General features: G+C 38.8%; 2 protein-coding genes across 2 annotated transcripts in view; both read left to right on the top strand.

The window, feature by feature from the left end:
• fgf22 (fibroblast growth factor 22) overlaps positions 1-8,772 on the top strand; it is a 29,787-nt gene extending 21,015 nt beyond the window's left edge. The window contains exons 2-3 of the mRNA XM_086283661.1: positions 5,118-5,221; positions 6,675-8,772. Of these exons, the coding sequence (XP_086139787.1) occupies positions 5,118-5,221; positions 6,675-6,869 (299 nt within the window). The 3' untranslated portion in view covers positions 6,870-8,772. The remainder of the gene's footprint in view (positions 1-5,117; positions 5,222-6,674) is intronic.
• Positions 8,773-20,122: 11,350 nt separating this feature from the next.
• LOC147301063 (granzyme-like protein 1) lies at positions 20,123-22,023 on the top strand. The gene is made up of 5 exons (XM_086282522.1): positions 20,123-20,347; positions 20,423-20,570; positions 20,649-20,790; positions 21,396-21,665; positions 21,756-22,023. Exons 1-5 carry the CDS (start codon positions 20,290-20,292, stop codon positions 21,921-21,923), a joined length of 786 nt encoding a protein of 261 aa, XP_086138648.1. The 5' UTR covers positions 20,123-20,289; the 3' UTR covers positions 21,924-22,023.

Below are 22,023 nucleotides of genomic sequence, written 5' to 3'. Positions count from 1 at the left end.
CCTTTTTCATGAGCTCAATGGGGCCATCAGTTGATACTTGTTTAGCAGAACGAGGCGAAGAAGTGACCTTCAGTTTCCAGTGCAACTCACTGACAAAGAGTTAATTTGTCTTCATTGTGTTTCTCCCTCTTCCATCAAACTGGGATTTTGTTCGACATTTGAAGCAGATTTTTGAATAAGAAATTACTCACAACTATATATATTTATATATATCATTATCTCAAAGTGTAGTGATCAATCAAAACAAGTTTTATGAAGTACTGAATCACTGCCTTACTGAATTTCAAAATGTTAGACACATCCAGAAACAGGGGCAATTTGTCAAACGGAATTTAATCTGATTTGCAGAGGCCATATCCTCATGACTATCTAATTTTAGCAAACTGACTTCAATCAATACAACAGTTACAGATAAAAACGCGTAGTGCCTGTAAACCTATGTCAACATTATTCTTTCTGTGAGCGTAGAGCACTCCACCAAACTGACCTTTGGATTTCAGCAGTTAGAATAAGCTCTCTAATAGCTTGAAATACCTCACTCTGGTTTCTCAGGCTTTGAACACAATGGAGTGACTTTTCAAAGGGGGGACTGTGAGTTATATGGATCTAACTGGTCTTTATAGATGTGTGGTCAAGCGTCCAGAGCCCAAGTGATTCTTCTAGACAATGTGAAATCCCCATTCCATATCCTCAGATCTTTTGTGTCTACCGGCTACAACAATGAGTACGAATAAACTGAATAAAGTGTAGCGCATGAGACCTGGAGTAGGCCAGGAGAATATTTAAGGTGTTCCTTAATAAATTCCTTCTAGAGAACGCCCAAACCCATTGCAAGATCTATTAAAATAAGAAAAAAATACAATGAGTTCTTCAATATATATAGTTTCTTTTTTATGTCCCAACATTAAAATTCAATTTAACTTTATTTCTATAGCGGCAAATTGCCCCAAGGCCCTTTATAATTATGCTCCTTACCCATAAACCTGATATGTTAAACCTGAGCAAACGTAGCTCTTTACATTCAGGTCCCTGCATTGTCTCAGACGTGACAAACATGCTTCCATCGCACCTACTGTGCCTGGAACTCAAGCCAGCAAATAACGACAATTACTGCTGGCACCACTTTCAGGCACCAACGGTTTTCATTGGCCTGCACTAATCCCCCATAAACCCTTGCAGTGCAACAATCACCAGCAGAGGCTCAGCTAATTGCTGATGAGTCCCTTGCACGCTCCAGGTGCCACCATAGCACACCCGGTGTTTGTAAACAGCACTCATAAAAAGGAGGCTACCATCAAAGTGGCAATGTTTTCTTGGAGGATCAGAGACAATGAGGAATGATGCGGGTACAGCTGGGCAGCTGATACCTGGATGGACTCCTTGCCTACAGCTTTGCACGAGCAGAGAGAGGGTTTAATTTATGTGCTCCAGTCAGAGAAGAAAAACACTCAACAGGGGTTTGTGTACTTTACCCCCCCCCCCCCCCCCTTTTTTTTTTTTTTTACTCTGTACTTCTTTGTATCACCTCATATAGACTATGACTTCACTTGGTAAACATGACTAGTGATGTTCAGGGCAAAAAATCCCTGATGTCAGATATTTCTGTGCAATACAAATACAGGCCATTTACCATTTCTGTGCTTAAAGTTTTTACAGCTCTGCAGATGTTCTGTGTTAGAGCAGCAACATTAGTCTGATGGCACTGATAGCCGCCTGGGGGCATAATCTATATGCAATTTTGTATTGTGCTGTCATTTGTATATGATTACCCAGAGATGCTATCATTTTGTCTTTAATACTGAAATGCACAAATGTGCACAGACAGAAAGATTTTGGTTACTATCAATGGTGAGCGTTGGGGTGCCTCTGTACTGACCTCCTTAGTACAAATTGGAGCCAAAAATTTCAAATTTGGATACTTCACTCCAACATTCCTATTGGAACTGAATTTCAGTCAGGTTCTTGGGTAATTTGGCGTACCTCAGCTTTTTCCCCAAGAATGACTTCTTGACAGACATCTTCCACTGAGACCATTTCTGATGAAGCTTCAGTAAACAGTAGATGGATCAACTGAAGAGCCAGATGCATCTCTTAGGCCATATCTCAGGTCTTTACTAGATTTTTTTTCCTGTTTCATAAGTACGTGACTTTCAGATACAGTTCATCTGATAGTTTTATAAGGCCTAACATTCATGTATTGTCCTCAATTTGTTTTTTATTTTTTATTAGTCTAGTTTCCTCAAATCTTTTAAAAATGTGATGCACACCATGGTGAAATGTATCAAGTTTTAGACTAATAGCTGTTTAGCAAAACTTGTTGGCGCAAAAAATACTATTTTATGTCTGTCAAACTGTAAATACAAATACAGAAATGAGAACAAATAATGTTTTTGACAGGCTCCTAGTAACAGAGTGGCTAAAGATATCAGTTACAAACGGTTCTTTGCTAAGTTGTCAATTATGTATAGACAAAACACTGGCTCATCCCTTGAATATGGAGCCTTTTTTAATGTTTGAAATATTCATAGGCCAGTGTTAGGTAGATTAATGAATAAAATAATTCCCATGAAAATGGTCAAATACGAGGACTGTATGAAAATGAGTGAAAAAGCAGTGAACAAAATTGAAAGACTCTTAGAAAGCATGGAGAACTATTAAACAAGACGATTAGTCTTGGGTTCGCTCACCTCCTTGAGAAAAAATTGGCTTCTTGGAAACAAAATATAATAAAATTATAGGTGGCTCAAGAATTTTTCCTATTAGTTTATGTTTAGAAAGAAGTATAGTTCCATTATTAGTGAACAATTTAGGTAGAGGTATACTAAGCAGGAACCAAAGGTCTGAAAAATCAAGGAGATGCATTATTATTATTATTATTTATACAACTCATATTATTCAGTCTAAATGTTAAGATTAGCATTTGCACTTAGTATCTGAACCGTCCTGTACAAATAACTGCACAAATAAACAGACTTTAAAAACACATTACAGTGCAGCACCTGCAAAGCCACTGTTATTCTGTTATTTGCATTTCTTTTTCATCAGAACTATTCAGGAATTTTGTTCGGTCACTGCCCTGTACAAGACTTGTGGTTCTACCAAAACAGAAGAGGATTGGTCAGTTGGGAGACCTGTGGCCCAATGCTGCTTTTATGACTCATCACCATCACTCATTTCCTACCAGCTTGCCTCATGCAGAACTTCAGCACCTTGATCTAGTGTTGTGTATACCCACTTCTGTCCAAAGCTAAGAAATCTTTCTTTTTCTTACAAATATCCAACTGTGGCCTTTTAGCAACAGAAAAGAAAGCATCTTTTCTGCTTCTCTGGTTTACAAGGCATAAGAAAAAAGGATTTGCACCCAACAAACCAAGACATCAAAGTGCTTTTGAGATTATTTGCAGGTAAAGTAAGGAAGAAAAATCAAAAGAAGCATTAATCTCTATTAATTAGCTCATATTAAGGATGCTGTGGTAAGACAGGACATCTCTAAAAACAACTAGGTAGAAACCTTCACCTTGGAGGTTTTCGCAGGGTGACATAAGTTACCACCAGAGACAGTAAACAACAGCAGCATGACCAAAGCATGATTGTGAGGGCTGCTTCTGGAGAGTTGCATGGATGCAATTCGGCAGGATGATTATGTTCACATTTAAGTATGACTGATAGTAGGGCTGCAATGATTCATCAAGTAATTCAAATAACTCAATCATAAAAAATCTTTTACATAAATGTTTTGCTTTGATGCTTTGTTTAACGAACCTGCTCTGTAGCACTCAGTCATCACCATATGTTTCACCCGTATGTTTGTTTTCCCAACATATGGGTGAAACATTGCTTAATTAAACTTCTATGAAAATATAATTATAACCAAATTCAAATTCAAATTTTATTTGTCACATACACAGTCATACACAGTACGATATGCAGTGAAATGCTTAGACAACTGCTCGTGACCTAAAGAAAAGAAGACTATGAATAGGATAGGAAATAAATATGAAAATTAAAATGAAGGGTAAATTTAACTAGGAAGGAATAAAATAAAATCTAAAAATTAAAGTTAAAAATAAAATAACTGCACAACAAAATACACAATACACAAATACACAGTATAGAAATATATGAAGAAATATAGAACAATAACAGCAGCTGTACAAGTACTAAATGGTAATGAAGAAATATAATGTCCAGGGTTGTGCAATCCACATGTGTAAGTGACTGGTGCAGTGCAAATATGCTTAAAGTGATTTGTTTAAGTGACTTATGATAAAGTGATTTGATTTGATGACCACACAGTGTAGTTGTGCAGTGGCCACTAGTGTAAACAAATGTCCAGAATGTTCAGTGTGTGTGTAAGAACCATATGTGTGGGTCAGTACTGTGTGGTGGTGTGATTGAGAGACCGTATCGCCTGCGGGAAGAAGCTCCTCCTCAGTCTCTGTGTTGGTCTTCAGGGAGCGGAATTGCTTTCCTGACCTCAACAGAGAGAACAGTCTGTTGTTGGGATGGCTGAGGTCCTTCACGATCTTCCTGGCCTTGGTCCAGCACCGCCTGCTGTAGACTGAGTGCAGGTCAGGGAGCTCAAAGCGGATGGTGCGCTCAGCCGATCGCACAACCCTCTGTAGAGCTCGTCTGTCCTGCATGGTGCTGTTCCTGAACCAGGTTGAGATGTTTCCCGTCAGGATGCTCTCTATGGTGCACGAGTAAAAGTTCCTGAGCACCTTGGAGGGCAGTCGGAAGTCTCTCAAGCGTCTGAGGTGATCTGATAGGATTGCAATTTTTTGTGAGACTCTTGTACATGTCCTGCCTGTATGTGAGCTTTTTGTCCTGGACTCTGAAATCCATGTGTTGTAGATTGGCTATAATCTAATCTTTTATAAACCCCCATCTCCCTCTGGATGCAGTTAATAGTTTAATATTACTAGTTTCTTTTTTTTCCTTTTCCTTTTAAACATATATTTTGAAATGAAACCTTTATGAGTGTCCTGGACTCTCTCTCCTCAGAGCATATGGCCGTCTGATAAACTAATCACTAATGATAGAATGACTTTTGATGGAAGAAGTTCCCAAATCTGGATCTTTCTAACCTTGCCCCTTGTTCTCCTTTTATTTTCCAGGCTTGATGGAAATCCGATCTGTCAGTGTGGGAGTTGTTGCCATCAAATCTGTCAGCACCGGGCTGTACTTAGCTATGTCCAAGAAAGGCACGCTCTTTGGATCGGTGCGTATACAACCTGGCAACATTTTTCTGGAGGTCAAGACTTCTGGACAGGGAAGGAAAGTTGTTGGGGTTGCAGGATATATATGAGTCCCAAATGAATGCCACCCTATGTTTGATGTTCCCGAAGAGAGGGAAAATCTGAGAAATCTTCTGATGGAAAGTTCAGAGAGATGTCAGACTGTTATAATCAATCATGGCTGTACACCTGCACCTTGTCTGACTATACAGAAGCTTGAGCTGGCTTGCTCCACCATCAAAACAGACAGCAGAAAAAAGAAACCTAAGCAGCAATGACAAATAGCCAGCTGGGTTCATGTAAGTCCTTGCGTGCCATCTGCCAATTGTTGTTTTGTAAAGCAGCTTTCAAAAGTAATCACCACTCATTGTTAAACTCAAGCACAGTTCAGAACTGAGGTGTGTGGTGTCTAGCTCGTGTACTTAAAGCTTGAAGACGAAAACATCAGGGATGAGTGATAAGACAAGTGCCTCCGACCATCTAACACACAAAATAGGACATAAATAGACCCGATGGAGGACTTTACAAAATGGCAGATGAATCACGGCATGCTCACTTTATCCCGATGCTATCACAGAGAAGGCCTCGTTACAGGAGCCTGATAACAATCTGGAAAAGGGAATGCAGCAGAGCCTCTTGTAACTGCAACATCTTTTGAGACCCTTACTGATAAGAAGCTGTAACCACCCGTGGAAAAGTGGCTTTGCTGAAGGTTGAATTTTTAAGTGCCTTTAAGAAAAAAAACTTTGTTTTATTGTTATAATGTGATTAATTTGAGAACACTCAAGGTTCAGTTAACCCAAATCACAAATAAAGACACACACCAGCCACCCGCTTCGTCACAGTGACGTCTTTTCACATTTGTAAGTGTTTTAAGCTCTCATGTCTAAGGTTTCAATTCGACGTAAGCGAACAGAAATGAATATGTCCTTCCAATAATAATGTCCCAGTTAACCAAGATATTTCACAGAACTCACCATCATGTGTCTCTGTCAAAGATCACTTTTTAGAAAATGGTCCCAAAGAAAATGAAAATGTCAGGTGTAAACATATCTCAAATAACCAGAATATTGTTTCTGGAATGCAAAGCCTGTTCCTATCCTCTAAAATAAACTGCACAGAAATGATGGAAAAGATATTTAAGAGGTGAATGTCTTCTAAAGGGTGAGGATTGGGAAATTCTTTTCAAATTTGGGTTAACCAACCATTTAATTCTTACTTCCACTGTCTGAGAAAAACAACCCAGATCACTACAGTGGATAAACTCACTGTATATACTGCAAACACCTGGAAATCTTTTACTACAGCAACTGTCATTAACCTTTGTACACTTGAAAGCTGGCCTTGTACAGAGAAGGAACAGCAGTCAGCTGTTAGCAGTAGGTTAATTGCTCACACCCTCTTTAATGTCTCTTCTCTTTCTTCCTGCAATCACAGGTGAAGTACAACCCGAGCTGCAAGTTTAAAGAACGCATTGAGGAGAACGGCTACAATACATATGCTTCGCTTCGCTGGAAACACAGCGGCAGGCAAATGTTTGTTTCGCTGAATGGGCGCGGTAAACCGAGGCGGGGTCACAAGGCTAGACGTAGACACCCATCTACTCATTTCCTGCCTATGCTCCCCTCGTAGCAGTCCAAGTCTGAACTCTGACCAACAACTGGATGGCTCACCTCCTTCCGAGGACTAGTGTTGATGTGGCTGTGACACAATGTGTATTTTTATTATTCCATCCTCTTGTCACATAAATGTACATTTGCTGAGGTCTGTAACATTTGTAGAGGTAGTATAATATCTACTCTTAAGTTATTTTCTGCATTTTCTAATGATGTTCAGTAATACAGCACAATACAGTAGAACTACGTTACGTTCAGACATCCGTCTTGCCACCAAACCAGCTGTGTTTGTAGCGCACGTTTGAGGTGAGAGGACAGAAGGGGAGATAGCGAGACAGGGGCTTCCAAATGATAAAATTTGGATTTGTGAAGAAAACACATCACTATTAAAAGAGACCCTTATAAGTCAGTGGGCAGGATCAAATTCTACTATTAAAAACATCTGCACAGTAGCTCTGTTCCAACAGCTTGGCTTCATTTTGCTGTATATTTAGCCTCACAAAAAAGCACATGTGAATTTATCATTACATTGCATCATGTGCAGGTCTACCTGAAAAGACATTTTTTTATGTATTCGCACTGCATCCAGCACTGTTTTCAATGCAGTGTGTGAAATAACATTTTTGTAAGGCTAAGTATGACTACATTTATGCAACAAACCCTGACGAGGATTAGTGGAAGAGAGCTGACGGATGGATATGCAATATTTTTTTAAATAGGGATAAAGTATCATAATGAATGGGTTAATAAACGCAATGAGAAAACTCCAAAGAATCAAAAAAAGGGGGAACCTCTACTCAGCAAAGTCCATGGTACAAATTTTATACATGTTCACTGTTGCTTGGGAAAAAACTGACACCACTAGAAAAAAGATAATGACGTGCAGTTGAATTGTACTGACTCAAACACAACGATAGTTGTACTGTTCTGTGTGTATATGTTGATATATGTCAAGAACACGACAGGAACTAAGCTAACTACTGGGATAACATGCTGGATTTCTTGACATGCCCTTTCAACGTCTGTGCATGCTTCTGTCACTCCGCTTCTCTCATTCAACCTACAGTTAGTAGATTAGAAATCAGATAACAGAGAACTTTCATTTTTAATTTTGGTCTTTAATTCTGTCGTGAAATCGCTGACATCTGCTTTGACTCATTTAACGCTTTCTAGCAGCAGTAGGCAAACACCGCGTTGCATAGCAGCAGCTCCATTAATTTTGTACGCCATAGTAAATGGTTTTTACAATCTGCTTCTTTCAAGTCTTTCTAACGTTTTCTCGACAACAAGGCTAATAGAACATTTAATATATTTAAAACTTTTATACTCTTTAACTGTTTGAAGTTGATGTTTATTGTTATTGTTGACTTTTTTGTTGGATTGTAGTCCTACTGTTTAAAATAAGGGGAAAAAAATAATATTCAGTCCATATTCAGCTCAATTTGTATTACTACTGGATGTTGGTACGTTTGTGATCCATTTATCATAAGCAGTTTTCCACAATAGAAATTAAAAGCCGTGTGTGTATATATATATAACAACAGATTCTCAGAACAAACAGTCCCTGGATCCATTTCAGTTGAGTAAAGTAATTTGAGTGCCTTGGTTCATGGTAATCTTCAATAAAGAAAAATGTGGATACGTCAGCAGTCACAGCTCACGTGCTTACAAGCCTTATTTAAATAGTTTTTTTTAGTCATGAAGAGCCACAATGGCATTTTTATCTGCTATGGCGCTGATTGTTAAGAGTTGGTAACATCTCCATCACAGCACTTCGACATAATCCCCCTCTCATCATAATCATGAAGAAACTCACAGCGGGAGAGGCGTTGATGTGGAGGACCTCCCCGTGTCTAATGAAAGCTCTGTGGTTATGAACTATGCAGCCGAGCATCAAGATCATTTACACACAGACGAGACCTTCGGTGGCACAGGAGGCCACTCGGTCTTTTCAGTGAACAGAAAGGAGAGTCGGGCATGAATAGTGGGTGTTTGGGGTGAATAAAGGCCAACCTTTCAGCCTGTCATAATGTGAGATTACTGTGACGGGGTACATGTCTGGTCAGAATGGCGTGAAGTCACACTGTAGTTCAGCTCTGACGGTCTGGGTGCGACGCAGAATATCGGTATGGGGGGTCTGGCAGTACTGTTGCCATGTAAATGTCTTTGTCCTCTGCTGTGCACACCAGAGGTGCACTTATATTTTTGAGAAGTAAATAATATTTGCAGTTCTTGCTGATGTGGGTAAAACTTTCACTTAAAAGAACGTTACCTTAACTCTGGAGAGTACTAGATGAACTTTTTACTCCATTTCTAGTCTGTTCTCAGATTATCTAACTGTCTGCTGACATAAAATTTAGAAAGTAAATAAGAGGAGGGTCATGCATGTTAACAAGCTATTGAAGCTTTATTAATATGCTATTATACTTTATAAAGTCCATTCAAAAATAGGGTTGCACAGGACAGAGAAATCCCATTTTCTGACTGATCTCCTGATTGACTCGCTTCTTTGTCAGTGTCCTCCATCTCCTGTGCTCTACCTCTCCTCTTTCTTCCTTAAACTGTCCAAGAATCTCTTTCTCCTTGGCCTGAGGGTGCGACTGGCTGTTGGTGCCAGTTCCACGGACAGCAAATGGGAGCTGTAATTATCATTGCTCCACCACTGTCCTGTCAGTGTGCTCGCCAGCAAAACAAGAGGGGAGCCTTTGGAAGTCCTGATCAAAAGCTTTGGCCTTTGATCATGAAGCAAAAGGAAAAACCTAAACACTGTGCAAAATCAACAAGGAATGTCCCAAAGAGAAAGACCTCAGGAGAATGCAAATGACAGCCATCCAGAACGCATCCTCAGCTCCTCCTCTGCAGTGACGTGCTGATGTCACTAACACAGGTGTTTGGGCTGTGTTTGATCTAACCCGCATAAGCAGAGGACTGAGGGAGTGAGTCACGCACTGATGTTGTTGCACAAGTATCTAAAGACAGCACATGGTAAGCTGCACAGCAGGTAATGTGTTCATGTTTTTGGAAAGGCCTCAGAAGGTTCACATTTTGAATTTGATGGAAATATCTGTATACTTATATCATAGTAGGGTATGTCTTCACATCAGTAAAAACATAAAAAATAGATGGGATTCTGCATGACCCAACACAATTAATGTTCATAGAGAAGGTAACTTTGTAGGCAACAAAATAAATTTGCAGCTGACTGACAGAAAAAAAGTAATAATAGAAGCCCATTTTGAGGGCCTCAGCCAAAATCTACAGGGGCACAAGTCATGCTGCTTCAGCGACAACAAACCACAGCCTCTAGAACCTTTGAAACCCTGTGTGGTCATTTTCTCTCACAGTGACTGAAAAGAACTGTGGTGGGTGGGAAAGAGAAAAAAAAAGAGCCCTTCTTAATACCAATCTTATGTATGTAGACGAAAATGGGAGAAGTGGGAGGGGTTGGGGGGTGGCAGACAGACTAAGGCACAATTTTAAAGCGCTTATTGAATTGCCATTACAGCTCCTGAGACTAATTGTGGCTGTTGTGTGTCTCTCGGTGGCCTAGGGGGCTCTGGAGTGGCCCTGTATGCTCTTACTCAGTGGGGTTTTCAAACCGAGTGGCCCTGAAAGAGAACAGGACCACCGTAGATCAATGGCAAACCTTTCACTCTTTCACAGGCCCTCACTAATCCTTCTCATTTGTCTGCCATTTGTTGAGGCACATTCACAGCTCCCTGAATTTAGGATTAGGGCTTGTTTTGTTACAAAAACAGCCCAAGTTATAAAGCTGAATAGATGGACTGAAGGGTGGACGACAGATGAGTGTGCATGTGAGTTTTTGAACATGTTTGCATGTGTGTATGGTTATTATGTATACACTGTTTGTATGAACAAATTTATGAGATCACAGTGCCTAGTCATCTATATGCACATGATTTGTGGCCACGACACACATGTAAAAATATATGGACATTTCAAGGTGAATTCTAGCATTAAAGATCAATAAAGAGATGTAAAGGGGCAGAAATAGAGGCAGTCACACTTAGAGAAAGTGTATAGATAGATAGCTAGCAGAGATCAACACTCTTTGACAGCTGCAGTTGGTCCTTCCATTTTTAACCAGCTCACATCTGCACAATACGTATATGCGAAAATCCTCCTTCACCTAAAATTTCAACACTCTGGAAATACTAAATATGTCGCAGTGCTGCTGTTGCTATTATATCCAAGACAGGACGTGGAGAACTTTCTTCATATTTCTGCAAAGGCCTTTTGCTCTTTTCAAAATGTTAATTCAGTTTTGTATACATGTTTCATGTTTCTCAATGTAGTACTTTAGGTATGAGTGCATGGATTAGCAATGCACACATCTATATATCTGTAAATACATCTATATTAGTATCTGCATCTCTCTCTCTCTTGCTGTGTACATGTGTAGTCACATTTATTTGCACAAAGAGAGAGCAAAGACAGAGTTCTCTGTCCTGAATCACCTTTTGGAAATAAACTTTTCATAAAAAGGAGGAAAAGCAAGAACAAATTGATTCATCACACACAAATACCTGCAAAGGAAATACAGTTTCATTAAAGCTGCTGCAATTCCCTTTGAACTTCAGAGTTTTTCTCCATTGTGTTCTGTTTGAACCTGAGAGTGTGCTTTGACAGACTTGGCAGTCTGCTACACGACTATCAGACTGAGGCCTTCTCATCACTGACTGGATTAGTGTTCATGTTTGAAGCCACTTAGTAGACTTTAGACAGGGCTGCTGAGTGGCATATGCGCCACATTTCCCCTTAAGCCCTGCCATGCCATCCAAAGGTATGTGGTGCTGACTGGCCAAACGCCATGTCAGGCATTCTTTGAATATCTGCAGCCCTGCCAGACACCAGGGGATGTTGTGAGGAGATGGATGGTAAGACGATTGTGTGACAGCAAAGTTGATCCCTGAAAAAGAACATATTAAAGGCTAGAAATACCAGTAACAGTAGTGATTTCTTGCTGAGAGCTACACAGAAGTGACAACAACACTTTGCCACTTATTCAGTGAGGGGATCAGGTGGCTCTGTTTTGCTCTAGGGAGACATTTCTCATATGTTTTAGGTTCACTATTCCCCTTGAAAGGAAATGTCTCTGCAAATCACTACAAACCTTTTCGGTGTTATCAACATTTGCCTATGATGAAATAGCTCCATCCTGTTGGGAGTAATATCTTTCTGGATAATAGTTCCACCATCCATGGGGCAAATGGGGGTCACAGATTTTTTAGGTGAGTATAAAAATAACATAAATTATGCACAGGCAGCAGTCTGAGCAAGACAAGTTGTTCCCAAGCCAGCTGAGAGATATGATCTCTGCAGCAAGTCCTGGTTCTTCCCTGGGGCCTGCTCCCAGTAGCACATGCTTGAAACACCTTGCCTAGGAGGCAACCAGCAGGAACCTCGTCAGTCACCTCAACTGGCTTCTTTCGATGGGAAGGAATAGCAGCTCTGCTCAGAACCTCTCAAATAACCAAGCACCTCATCCTGTCTCTGAGGGAGAGCCCAGAGACAGGATGATCAAAAAAAATTACCACCACTTGTATACACATACTTATTCTTTTGGTCACTATCTAGAACTCACGACCACGAAATGGGAACAAGAAATGACAGGTAAATCGAAAACTTCGCTTTCATGCTTAGCTCTCTTCACCACAACCGATCAGTACAGCTTTTGTATTACTGCAGAGGCTGCCAAGCACAAATAAAAAATTCAAATGAAAAAATATGTTTATTAATTTGCGATCTTTTCTTACTGACAAGTATCTTTTAAATCACAGATTCTAGCTACGTGTTTCCAGCGCAACAGGTTTTTATGGCAGCTTTAACTAATTATCTGCTTGTTGCTATTAATATTATTTACTTCTCAAAGGTTTATGAGGGTAAAAAGAATGTATACCTGCTTTAAATTTTGACTGCTAATCAATTAACTGATCATCTGTAGCCTGACCACTTCTATAAAAGCATGAATTTTGAGCTTTGGCAGATTGCTGAACTGTTGCAAAATTAAAGAAGCTACTGTTGCTGCCATTCAGTCAATTTCCAGGCTATTTAAAGGCCACGGTTCCACAGTGATAATGATTATTCACAAATGCAAAACATTCAAGATGGATGCCAGTCTTCCCAGGAGTGGATGTCCTAGCAAATTCATTCCAAGTTCAGACTGTGCAATGCTCACAGAAACTGCAAACAAACAAACAAATAAACAAGAGTACAAGAGAAACCTCTTAGACTCACGAGCCTCAGTTAGCATGTCAATACGATAATGTTCAAGTTCTGTCTGTTCAAACCGCGAGATTTTTTGGAACAGTGTGGAAATCTGGCCATAATGCACACTGCACAGATAATCAGCACAACACCAATACCAGCTGTCATCCACGGTGCTGGAGGGCTGATGAGTTTGGTTTGTTTTGCAGCCACAGGACTTTGACACCTTGCAGTTATTGTGCTCCTCTTGATACCAAAGTATTCTAAATCAAATGTGAAGCCATCTGCGTGACAGGTTTGGCCAAAACAATGATGCAGACCACAGCAGCAAAACTCTACAACATAATGGCTAAAAAAAGAAAAGAATCAAGATGCTGCAGCGGTCCATATATTTGACCTTAATCTCACCTGTCCAGACCTCAAGATATGGTAGCTGTGCATCTGAGATTTGCAACGAAATCCTGCAAACCACAATGAAATGAAGCAACATAGTGAAAAACAGCGGCCCAAAATGCCTCCACTATGGTGTGAACGACTTATAAAGTCATATAGAAAATAATTAATTCAAGTTATTGTCGCTAAAGGTTGTTCCAAGACATTGAATAATGGAGTCTACTTAGTTTTTCTGCTTTTTGACATAGTTTTTGTTAAATAAATAATGCCTAAATAATTATGTATTATGATGTTGTTTATATGAAGTTGTATTTAAATAATTTTAAGGCCTTATAAGAACTAGATCTGTACCTTAAGCCTTAAATAGCTCTCATAGCTTTACCAAGCTTTTAACTGTAAGCAGCAGTGATACTGTATATTTGCAGTAGACATTCTAAAAGACTAAAAAAAAAAAAGCAGTGCACTCAGCAATCATGCTATTGGGTAAACCTGTTTAGTCTAATGCAATCCAACATGTCAGCTCCCTTTGTTTATATGCTCATAGTCTGTACTTTGTAATAATTTTGTCCTGGACTGCATTACACTGAAAGTCTAGCTAATGTTCTGGATATTTACAAACATAAAAAGAATATCAGAAATACATTTCACAATAACACAGTCCAGTAGAACTTCACTCTTTGTATACACGTTTTAGCATCTGTCTTTCCTTTGCGTTCCTCAACAGCTGATCTTGGAAGTACAGTGTCCAGTTGTTTGGATGAATGGTTCTCATATTTTGGCTATTGTTGTGCACTGAATGACTGTACACAAACTTCTCCTGTATAGACATTTAGTAACACTGGGTGGATTTTTATTTGCTTAAAGAACATAAGTTGTACCATTATTAGAGAAAGATCACAAATGAAAAGGTGATAATAAACAAGAAAAAAAGGCTAAAGGGGAACCTTCTACATAGTTTGGTCTGCTTAGGCAGGCCACATGTTGGGTTGAGTCCCAGTCAACATCATGAGGTTGTCTTTGGCTGTTAGTAAAGGGAAAAGACCAAAGTCAGTCACTTCATGCAAAGTTTGCGCTGTGCCAAACCTATCCACCCTACTGCTCAATTCGTGCCGTGTGTGAAGAAATTCTTCATGCCAGTGAAGCTAGACAGCCTCTGTGTTTTGTCACTGTACGCATGGTGATATTTCTTCAGCACTGTGGGTTTTTTTTTCCAACTTCAAAGATTAACAGGCGTCCTTTAATGACATTTATGCACAATATCAAAATGTCGTTGCTTTCTGCAGCTGAGGTTAGTGTTGGATTAAAAACCCACATGTTGTGTCACGCAGCAATCGTGATGTGTAAAGGTCTTTAATCATTATAGTTGCGGAGAGAATTTGACACTGGCTGGAAAAACCTAAGGATGCTGCATCCAACATCTGCAGAGAAACAATCTTCCAGTCAAATCTTACTAAGGATTAATACAAAAAAATGACATTTTTTCTGTATCCTGTAGTATGAATGTTTATTAGACTATAATACAAATAGAGCCAGAAGTGACATTAAGAGGTTTTTGGACACGGAATTAGCAGAGACAGGCCGCTGGGACACCTATCAATCAAAGCTACCACGGCTCTTACTTCCAAAATGTAAAAAAAGACTCTCCATACTACTTTTTTATAAAGAGATAAATTGGCTTAGAGGCCATTTTTTTGCATCGAAATGAGAGTAAATGGGGACTCTGACTTTTTGGACAACTGGGAGTTTCAACCGGCATGTCTGAAAATACCAAAGACAACGACAAATCAGTCCCGCTCTGTTAAGCTTTGAACATTGCATAAAAGAAACCAGTGCATCTCATAATGATTTTTTTTTTTTTAGCATATGACTATGTGTCCCTTTCTACAGTTGGTTTAATAGCTAGTGAGGACAGACACCTTCCACTATCGAAGTGCCAGTAAGAGACATACACACACATCCAAAAACGAGCCATTCAGGATTATAATATTAATAATATAAATGGAGAGGAGTAAGTAAATCTAGATATCCTCAGTTATTTAATGTTTCAGTGTCAGAGCTGTCTCATATTTTCTGGCAAACGTTGAATAATGACATTTAAAATCAAAATAAATGAAATAAAGATTAACATTTGTTCATAACTGCAATGGAATAACTTGATTACTGCTTTTTTCCATAAAAGACAGACAAACACAGCTTGTGTTAAGAAGAGCGTCTCCATTTGTGACTTTACATCCATCACTTTTATAGTGATGGATGTATGGCTCCCTCTGATGGTCAGAGAGCAGAGCAGCTCTAAGCAGCTATGAACTTTTTTATGCTCAAAATTATGATGTATTTAGCAACAGTTGAGCTGTACACATGTAGAATATGACATTTGATGGTTTGCAGATATTGGAAGAACAATATCTGCAAACCAAGTATATGTAATAAGACTGATTTGTGATGTATATTGATTGATTGATAAGGTGCAGTGTAAATATTTCAGTGTGTGTATATAATATATCTCTGTATGTGTATTTGCTTGACAGCCCTACAAATGAATGAAATTGCAGTAAACTTTACTGACTTTTACTTATTGACTTTTACTTACTGTACTTACTTTTATTTGAATTTTGCACCACGTTTTGAAAAGACAGACTAGTTTAACTAGTTTAATATCTGTGCAAAGGTGTGGCTGGAAACTGTGACTTTAGTGACTCATTTAGTTTTCACAGTTTTTCAAAGTGTGATGTTTCTCACAGCTACAGAAAACAAGAAAAAAGGCGAGCAGTTGCACTTTTAAACCTCATTAAACATGAGTTCACTTGGTAGTGAGAGGTCCAGAGTTCCCTTTAAACTGCAAAATAAAACTATAAAAAGAGTCATAAATAAATGAATGTGTAAAGAAAAGAAATAGAAAGGAAGTCCTGTTGATGAAAACCCCGAGGATTGAGCCAGCAACCTTCTGATGGTTGCTCTATCTGTCCACTTTTACAGTTCCCTATAAGCCTCTCTAAAAGCCTTATAGAGAACTCTGCTGCCCTCTGCAACATATCATGACGTATTGAACAACAACACTATGGAAAGAGGAAAAATGTAATAAAACATCTGACATAAAATGTAAAAATGTGTGACATATTTATTAATATACATTTTTAGCAACTGAAAGCACTCTATCAAGTGCAGTGTGCATGTGTTTGCATTAAGTCTGCATCACTCACAATAGTAATCAGCATAATTAGAATCACTTATTTGAATCAAACCAAACAGTAACATTTTAAACAGCTAGACCTCTTCAACTCCCGTAATTGCAAAGCTGCTGCTGGAAAAGAAAAAAACGTCAACAGCTCGTGTACGTTTTACAGTTTTAAAGGTGTGATGTTTCTCGTTGCTAGAGAAAATGACAAAGAGAAAATGGGAATACTTTTCGATTAATTTAATGTAAGTTCATTTAATAATGAGGGTACAGGACTTTAAAGATCAAAATAAAAACCACAAAAAGAATCTTAAAAAAGACTGCCGTGATAAATGTCTGACAAAAGTTTCAGAAGAGAAATACACCGGATGTGTTGTTAATGAAAACCACAGACAGACTGCAAGGTGATGCATAATGACTGCACCTCACAGGCACAATGCACACTCTGCAACTGTTTTTGCTCTTCCTACCAATTAGTTGTCTCAAACAAAATGGTAAAAATTGAGTATCTTATCTTTTTTCAAAGAATGTGAGATAATTGTTATTCTTTTTTTTTTTTTCATTTCTTTGCAGCAAGAAGAGTTCAATGCTGTATATGGCATCAATGCAACACAGGATAAGGCACGTATGTGGAGGATTCCTTGTCAGTGAAGACTTTGTATTGACTGCTGCACACTGTGATGATTGGTAAGTTACTACAGTTTTTCTCAAATGCTAAAACACATGTCACAAACGTTACCACCAGGTCCCCCAATGTCCAAACACAACACCCTTCTCTAAAGCTACATAAACACAACCACACCTTCCCACTGCAAAACTCAAACTCCCACACCAAGAGAGCAGCTCGAAGCTGTCAAAACTGTAAACACTATACACAGCATTACACACTACAGAAAAACAATTGAAAACACAATGCTCAATTTGTGAGAAGGTTCTTTGTTTCATAACTGCCAATGCATATTTTAGAAACTATACAGTAACGGATCGTCGTAGATCTCTGCAGAGGATTAGGCATTTAGATTTGTGAGTTTCATATGAGTAGTATAAATCTATAGAAAATCCTGCATGTACGTACACTACTGTAACACAACTCAATGCAAAAACAGAATCTATTGCACACAACAGTAATCTTGAAAACATGAACAGGGTGTGAAGTTTTTTTATTTACGTTATTCACACCACACACACACCACAATCACTGTGCGGCATCATGTTGCTGAGCTGTTGCTCGCATCTCGTCCGTAATGATGGTGCGAGGTTGTCTTGCTCTCCCTCCTGGACCTTCTCCTCTCCCATGTTGGCCTTCTCCTCTTCCTCGTTGGTCGCTCCTCTTCCTCCTCTCATTTGAACTCCTCTTCCTCATTGGCCTGCTCCTCTTCTTCCAGGGCCAGCTCTTCTCCCTCCTCTGCATCAAATTCCTCTTCCCCTGACTCTGCCTTCATCCATTGTGTTTGTTTGGAACCTTCAGCATACTGTGCACTCTGAACTTGCTTTTACATGTGGGTACAGCATTAGCAACAAGTGTCTTCAATTTTGAGTCATTGTGTGTAGTGAATGACGCCAGGTGTGTTCCCTGTGTTCAAAGATTGGTGACTGTGGCAAGCATTTTGCATCACATGGGCTTTCATTTGAGGATATGAGCAGAGTTGTTTTGCAACATGTGTTTTAGCAAGGAAAAATGTGTTTAGATTTATGAGTACAGAGGGTTGTGTTTTGTGAATTGTGTCTTCATGTGACATGTGTTTATGGTACTGGAATATGGTGGCTACATTTAGTAAATGTGTTTAGACTACTGGTCATTTGGGTTACAGGATTGGCTTTTGTGTTTTAACATTTGAGAAAAACTGTAAAGTAGTGTAAATGCACACATGTGTGTGTATGTGTGTGCATGTGTGTGTGTGCATTTGTATATGGGTGCCATCTTCTTGTCAAATACCAGAGGACCCCCAGAATCACCCTGTGTGAAAAAAATATCTTTATTTGATTTTGCTGGAGACAACAACAACAACGACAAAAATACATAAAATCACAGTCTTGAAATTTTATGAATTGAGATCTTCAAATATATCATACATATCATATCAACATATAATATTGTAATAAATGAGTTGATGAACACTTTGAGAAGCACGATATCATTTCCAGATTTAGCATTCTTGTAAGAAGGATGCTTGCACTTCTTTTTTATTTGATATATCATGGTCTTCTCAGCTTTCTTGAGATTGTGGGTGCCCAGAACAACATTTCCTGCATTGATAATAATTAAGAAGTCTGCAGAAATATTCATATTTAGGTGATGAACAGATTCCTTGTAGGATCTTACAGTTTTTCTCAAATGTTAAAACACAAAAGCCAATCCTGTAACCCAAATGACCAGTAGTCTAAACACATTTACTAAATGTAGCCACCATATTCCAGTACCATAAACACATGTCACATGAAGACACAATTCACAAAACACAACCCTCTGTACTCATAAATCTAAACACATTTTTCCTTGCTAAAACACATGTTGCAAAACAACTCTGCTCATATCCTCAAATGAAAGCCCATGTGATGCAAAATGCTTGCCACAGTCACCAATCTTTGAACACAGGGAACACACCTGGCGTCATTCACTACACACAATGACTCAAAATTGAAGACACTTGTTGCTAATGCTGTACCCACATGTAAAAGCAAGTTCAGAGTGCACAGTATGCTGAAGGTTCCAAACAAACACAATGGATGAAGGCAGAGTCAGGGGAAGAGGAATTTGATGCAGAGGAGGGAGAAGAGCTGGCCCTGGAAGAAGAGGAGCAGGCCAATGAGGAAGAGGAGTTCAAATGAGAGGAGGAAGAGGAGCGACCAACGAGGAAGAGGAGAAGGCCAACATGGGAGAGGAGAAGGTCCAGGAGGGAGAGCAAGACAACCTCGCACCATCATTACGGACGAGATGCGAGCAACAGCTCAGCGACATGATGCCGCACAGTGATTGTGGTGTGTGTGTGGTGTGAATGACGTAAATAAAAAAACTTCACACCCTGTTCATGTTTTCAAGATTACTGTTGTGTGCAATAGATTCTGTTTTTGCATTGAGTTGTGTTACAGTAGTGTACGTACATGCAGGATTTTCTATAGATTTATACTACTCATATGAAACTCACAAATCTAAATGCCTAATCCTCTGCAGAGATCTACGACGATCCGTTACTGTATAGTTTCTAAAATATGCATTGGCAGTTATGAAACAAAGAACCTTCTCACAAATTGAGCATTGTGTTTTCAATTGTTTTGCTGTAGTGTGTAATGCTGTGTATAGTGTTTATAGTTTTGACAGCTTCGAGCTGCTCTCTTGGTGTGGGAGTTTGAGTTTTGCAGTGGGAAGGTGTGGTTGTGTTTATGTAGCTTTAGAGAAGGGTGTTGTGTTTGGACATTGGGGGACCTGGTGGTAACGTTTGTGACATGTGTTTTAGCATTTGAGAAAAACTGTAACATCTGACATGTGACCATGAAGGTGTAGCTGGAAAATGTGGTTTCATTGACTCACAGACTCAACATATACGTGTTGATGAAAAGCCACAGAAACATTGCAAGGTGATGCATAAAGCAGACAAACTGCCCCCCTAAACAACGACATTTTAGTTGACTTCCACGCATCATGCACGCTCTACAGAAGTGTCTTCTATTCACAGCTGTGACATGCCTCATACAAAATGGTAAGATTGCAAAATATTTTTCTTAAAGTTATGCAAAAACTATATTTCTCTCAGTTTTTCTTCATTTATTTTCAGCACTGGGAAGTGAAATCATAAATGGCAAAAAGGCTGAGGAAAAGTCCATGCAGTATATGGCATCAGTACAAAACAACAAAATACACACATGTGGAGGATTCCTTGTCAGTGAAGACTTTGTAATGACTGCTGCGCATTGTGCTGTTAAGTGAGTAACCACCAAAAGCGTGTCACATTCATCTAAATATAAATAATTATTTTGGTTTCTCATTCATTATTCACGTAGGAAGCTTAAATCCTTAAGTGTTGTTCTGGGTACCCATGATCTCAAGAAGGCAAATAAGAAAATGAGATATGGAGTAAAAATGATGTGCAGACACCCTGCCTTCAAGGAAGTTGCAAATGGGAATGACATCATGCTCCTCAAAGTAAGTATTCATCTATTCAGCCTCGGCTTCACAAAGGATATCAGACGTTCTTATGAATCAATCAATAATAAAAATAGTTAATACAGGGAGGAAAGTATAAAATAAAAATAAAAGAATAAATAAAAGAAACATAATTAAAAGAACAACAAAAAACCTAAACATTTTCTGGCACTTTCGGCCAGCATTTACTGTCAAACCACATGATCAATCACCAATTACATGATTTTGTTTAAGCTTCAACCAATCAAAGCACATTTGATTGTAGTATAGGTAAAACCAACAGCAACAATAATAATACATGAAATTACTTCTTGTTCCACAACAAAACAAACAAGCACCTTTTCTTATTTTTGCTGTAACAATAATATACATGTCACGCATTATTAGATATATTAATACATCTAAATACAAAGACGATAATAATAGTATTTTAGAATAATTTGCCTTATGCAAGTCGCTACCCACATTTGTGCATGCACTATCTGTTTGAGAGACATGCAAAGACAAATATTGGAGAACTTTAAATACACACAAATTTGACATCTTCATAACTGATTTCAATTTTAATCATTTATTTTCTGAGGTTTTTGATTTTATCTTTCCAGCTGTCTAAGAAAGTTTCCCTGGGTGGCAAAAAACCAATTAAGCTAATTCCACTTCCAATTCAACAACTAAACCTGAAGGAAAAGAAGATCTGCAGTGTAGCTGGATGGGGGCCCACAGAACCTCGTAAACATCGATCTGGTTATGTTAATGAGCTGCAAGTGTTGGATGTTCCCATCATTAACAAGGACGAGTGTCAGAAGGTGTGGGGACAAATTCCCAAAAATGTTATTTGCGCCGGTGGATACAAAGCAAAGAGTGGAATCTGTCAGGTCTTTTTTTCATGTTTTCTTATCAAAATAGTATAAACATCAAAATTATTGAAAAACAACAAATTAATATTTGATATTTCTTCCTCACAGGGTGATTCTGGTGGGCCTCTCATATGTAACAAGTTGGCTGTTGGCATTGTTTCCTTTAACAACGACAATGGCTGTAACTATCCAGATGTCCCAAACGTCTATACAGACATATCACAATTTCTTCCTTGGATCACAGATATTCTCAAGAAAAAAAAATGCAAAGGGTAAAAAATATTTTAAATTGTGTTATGGGTGTATTGTAAGACTGTTGGGCAAGTGATATGTGAGCTGTGTAAACTGCTTAAATTCAGCAATATCTAACATTAAA

The sequence above is a fragment of the Aulonocara sp. 'chitande type north' Nkhata Bay genome, linkage group LG23, assembly GCF_057382095.1.
Source record: "Aulonocara sp. 'chitande type north' Nkhata Bay isolate Kocher_YH1m ecotype deep benthic linkage group LG23, A_spYH_male_GT1.1, whole genome shotgun sequence".
NCBI classification, from domain to species: Eukaryota; Metazoa; Chordata; class Actinopteri; order Cichliformes; family Cichlidae; genus Aulonocara; species Aulonocara sp. 'chitande type north' Nkhata Bay.
The sequence above is the reverse complement of the archived record's forward strand: the minus strand, read 5'-3'. Positions and strand labels throughout refer to the sequence as shown.

Bases quoted from the DNA above. Each gene is read 5' to 3' on its own strand.
- LOC147301063 (XM_086282522.1), top strand. From the start codon at position 20,290: ATGCACGCTCTACAGAAGTGTCTTCTATTCACAGCTGTGACATGCCTC. The intron at 20,348-20,422 runs GTAAGATTGCAA...ATTTATTTTCAG, and splicing joins GACATGCCTCATACAAAATG to CACTGGGAAGTGAAATCATA. The intron at 20,791-21,395 runs GTAAGTATTCAT...TTATCTTTCCAG, and splicing joins ATGACATCATGCTCCTCAAA to CTGTCTAAGAAAGTTTCCCT.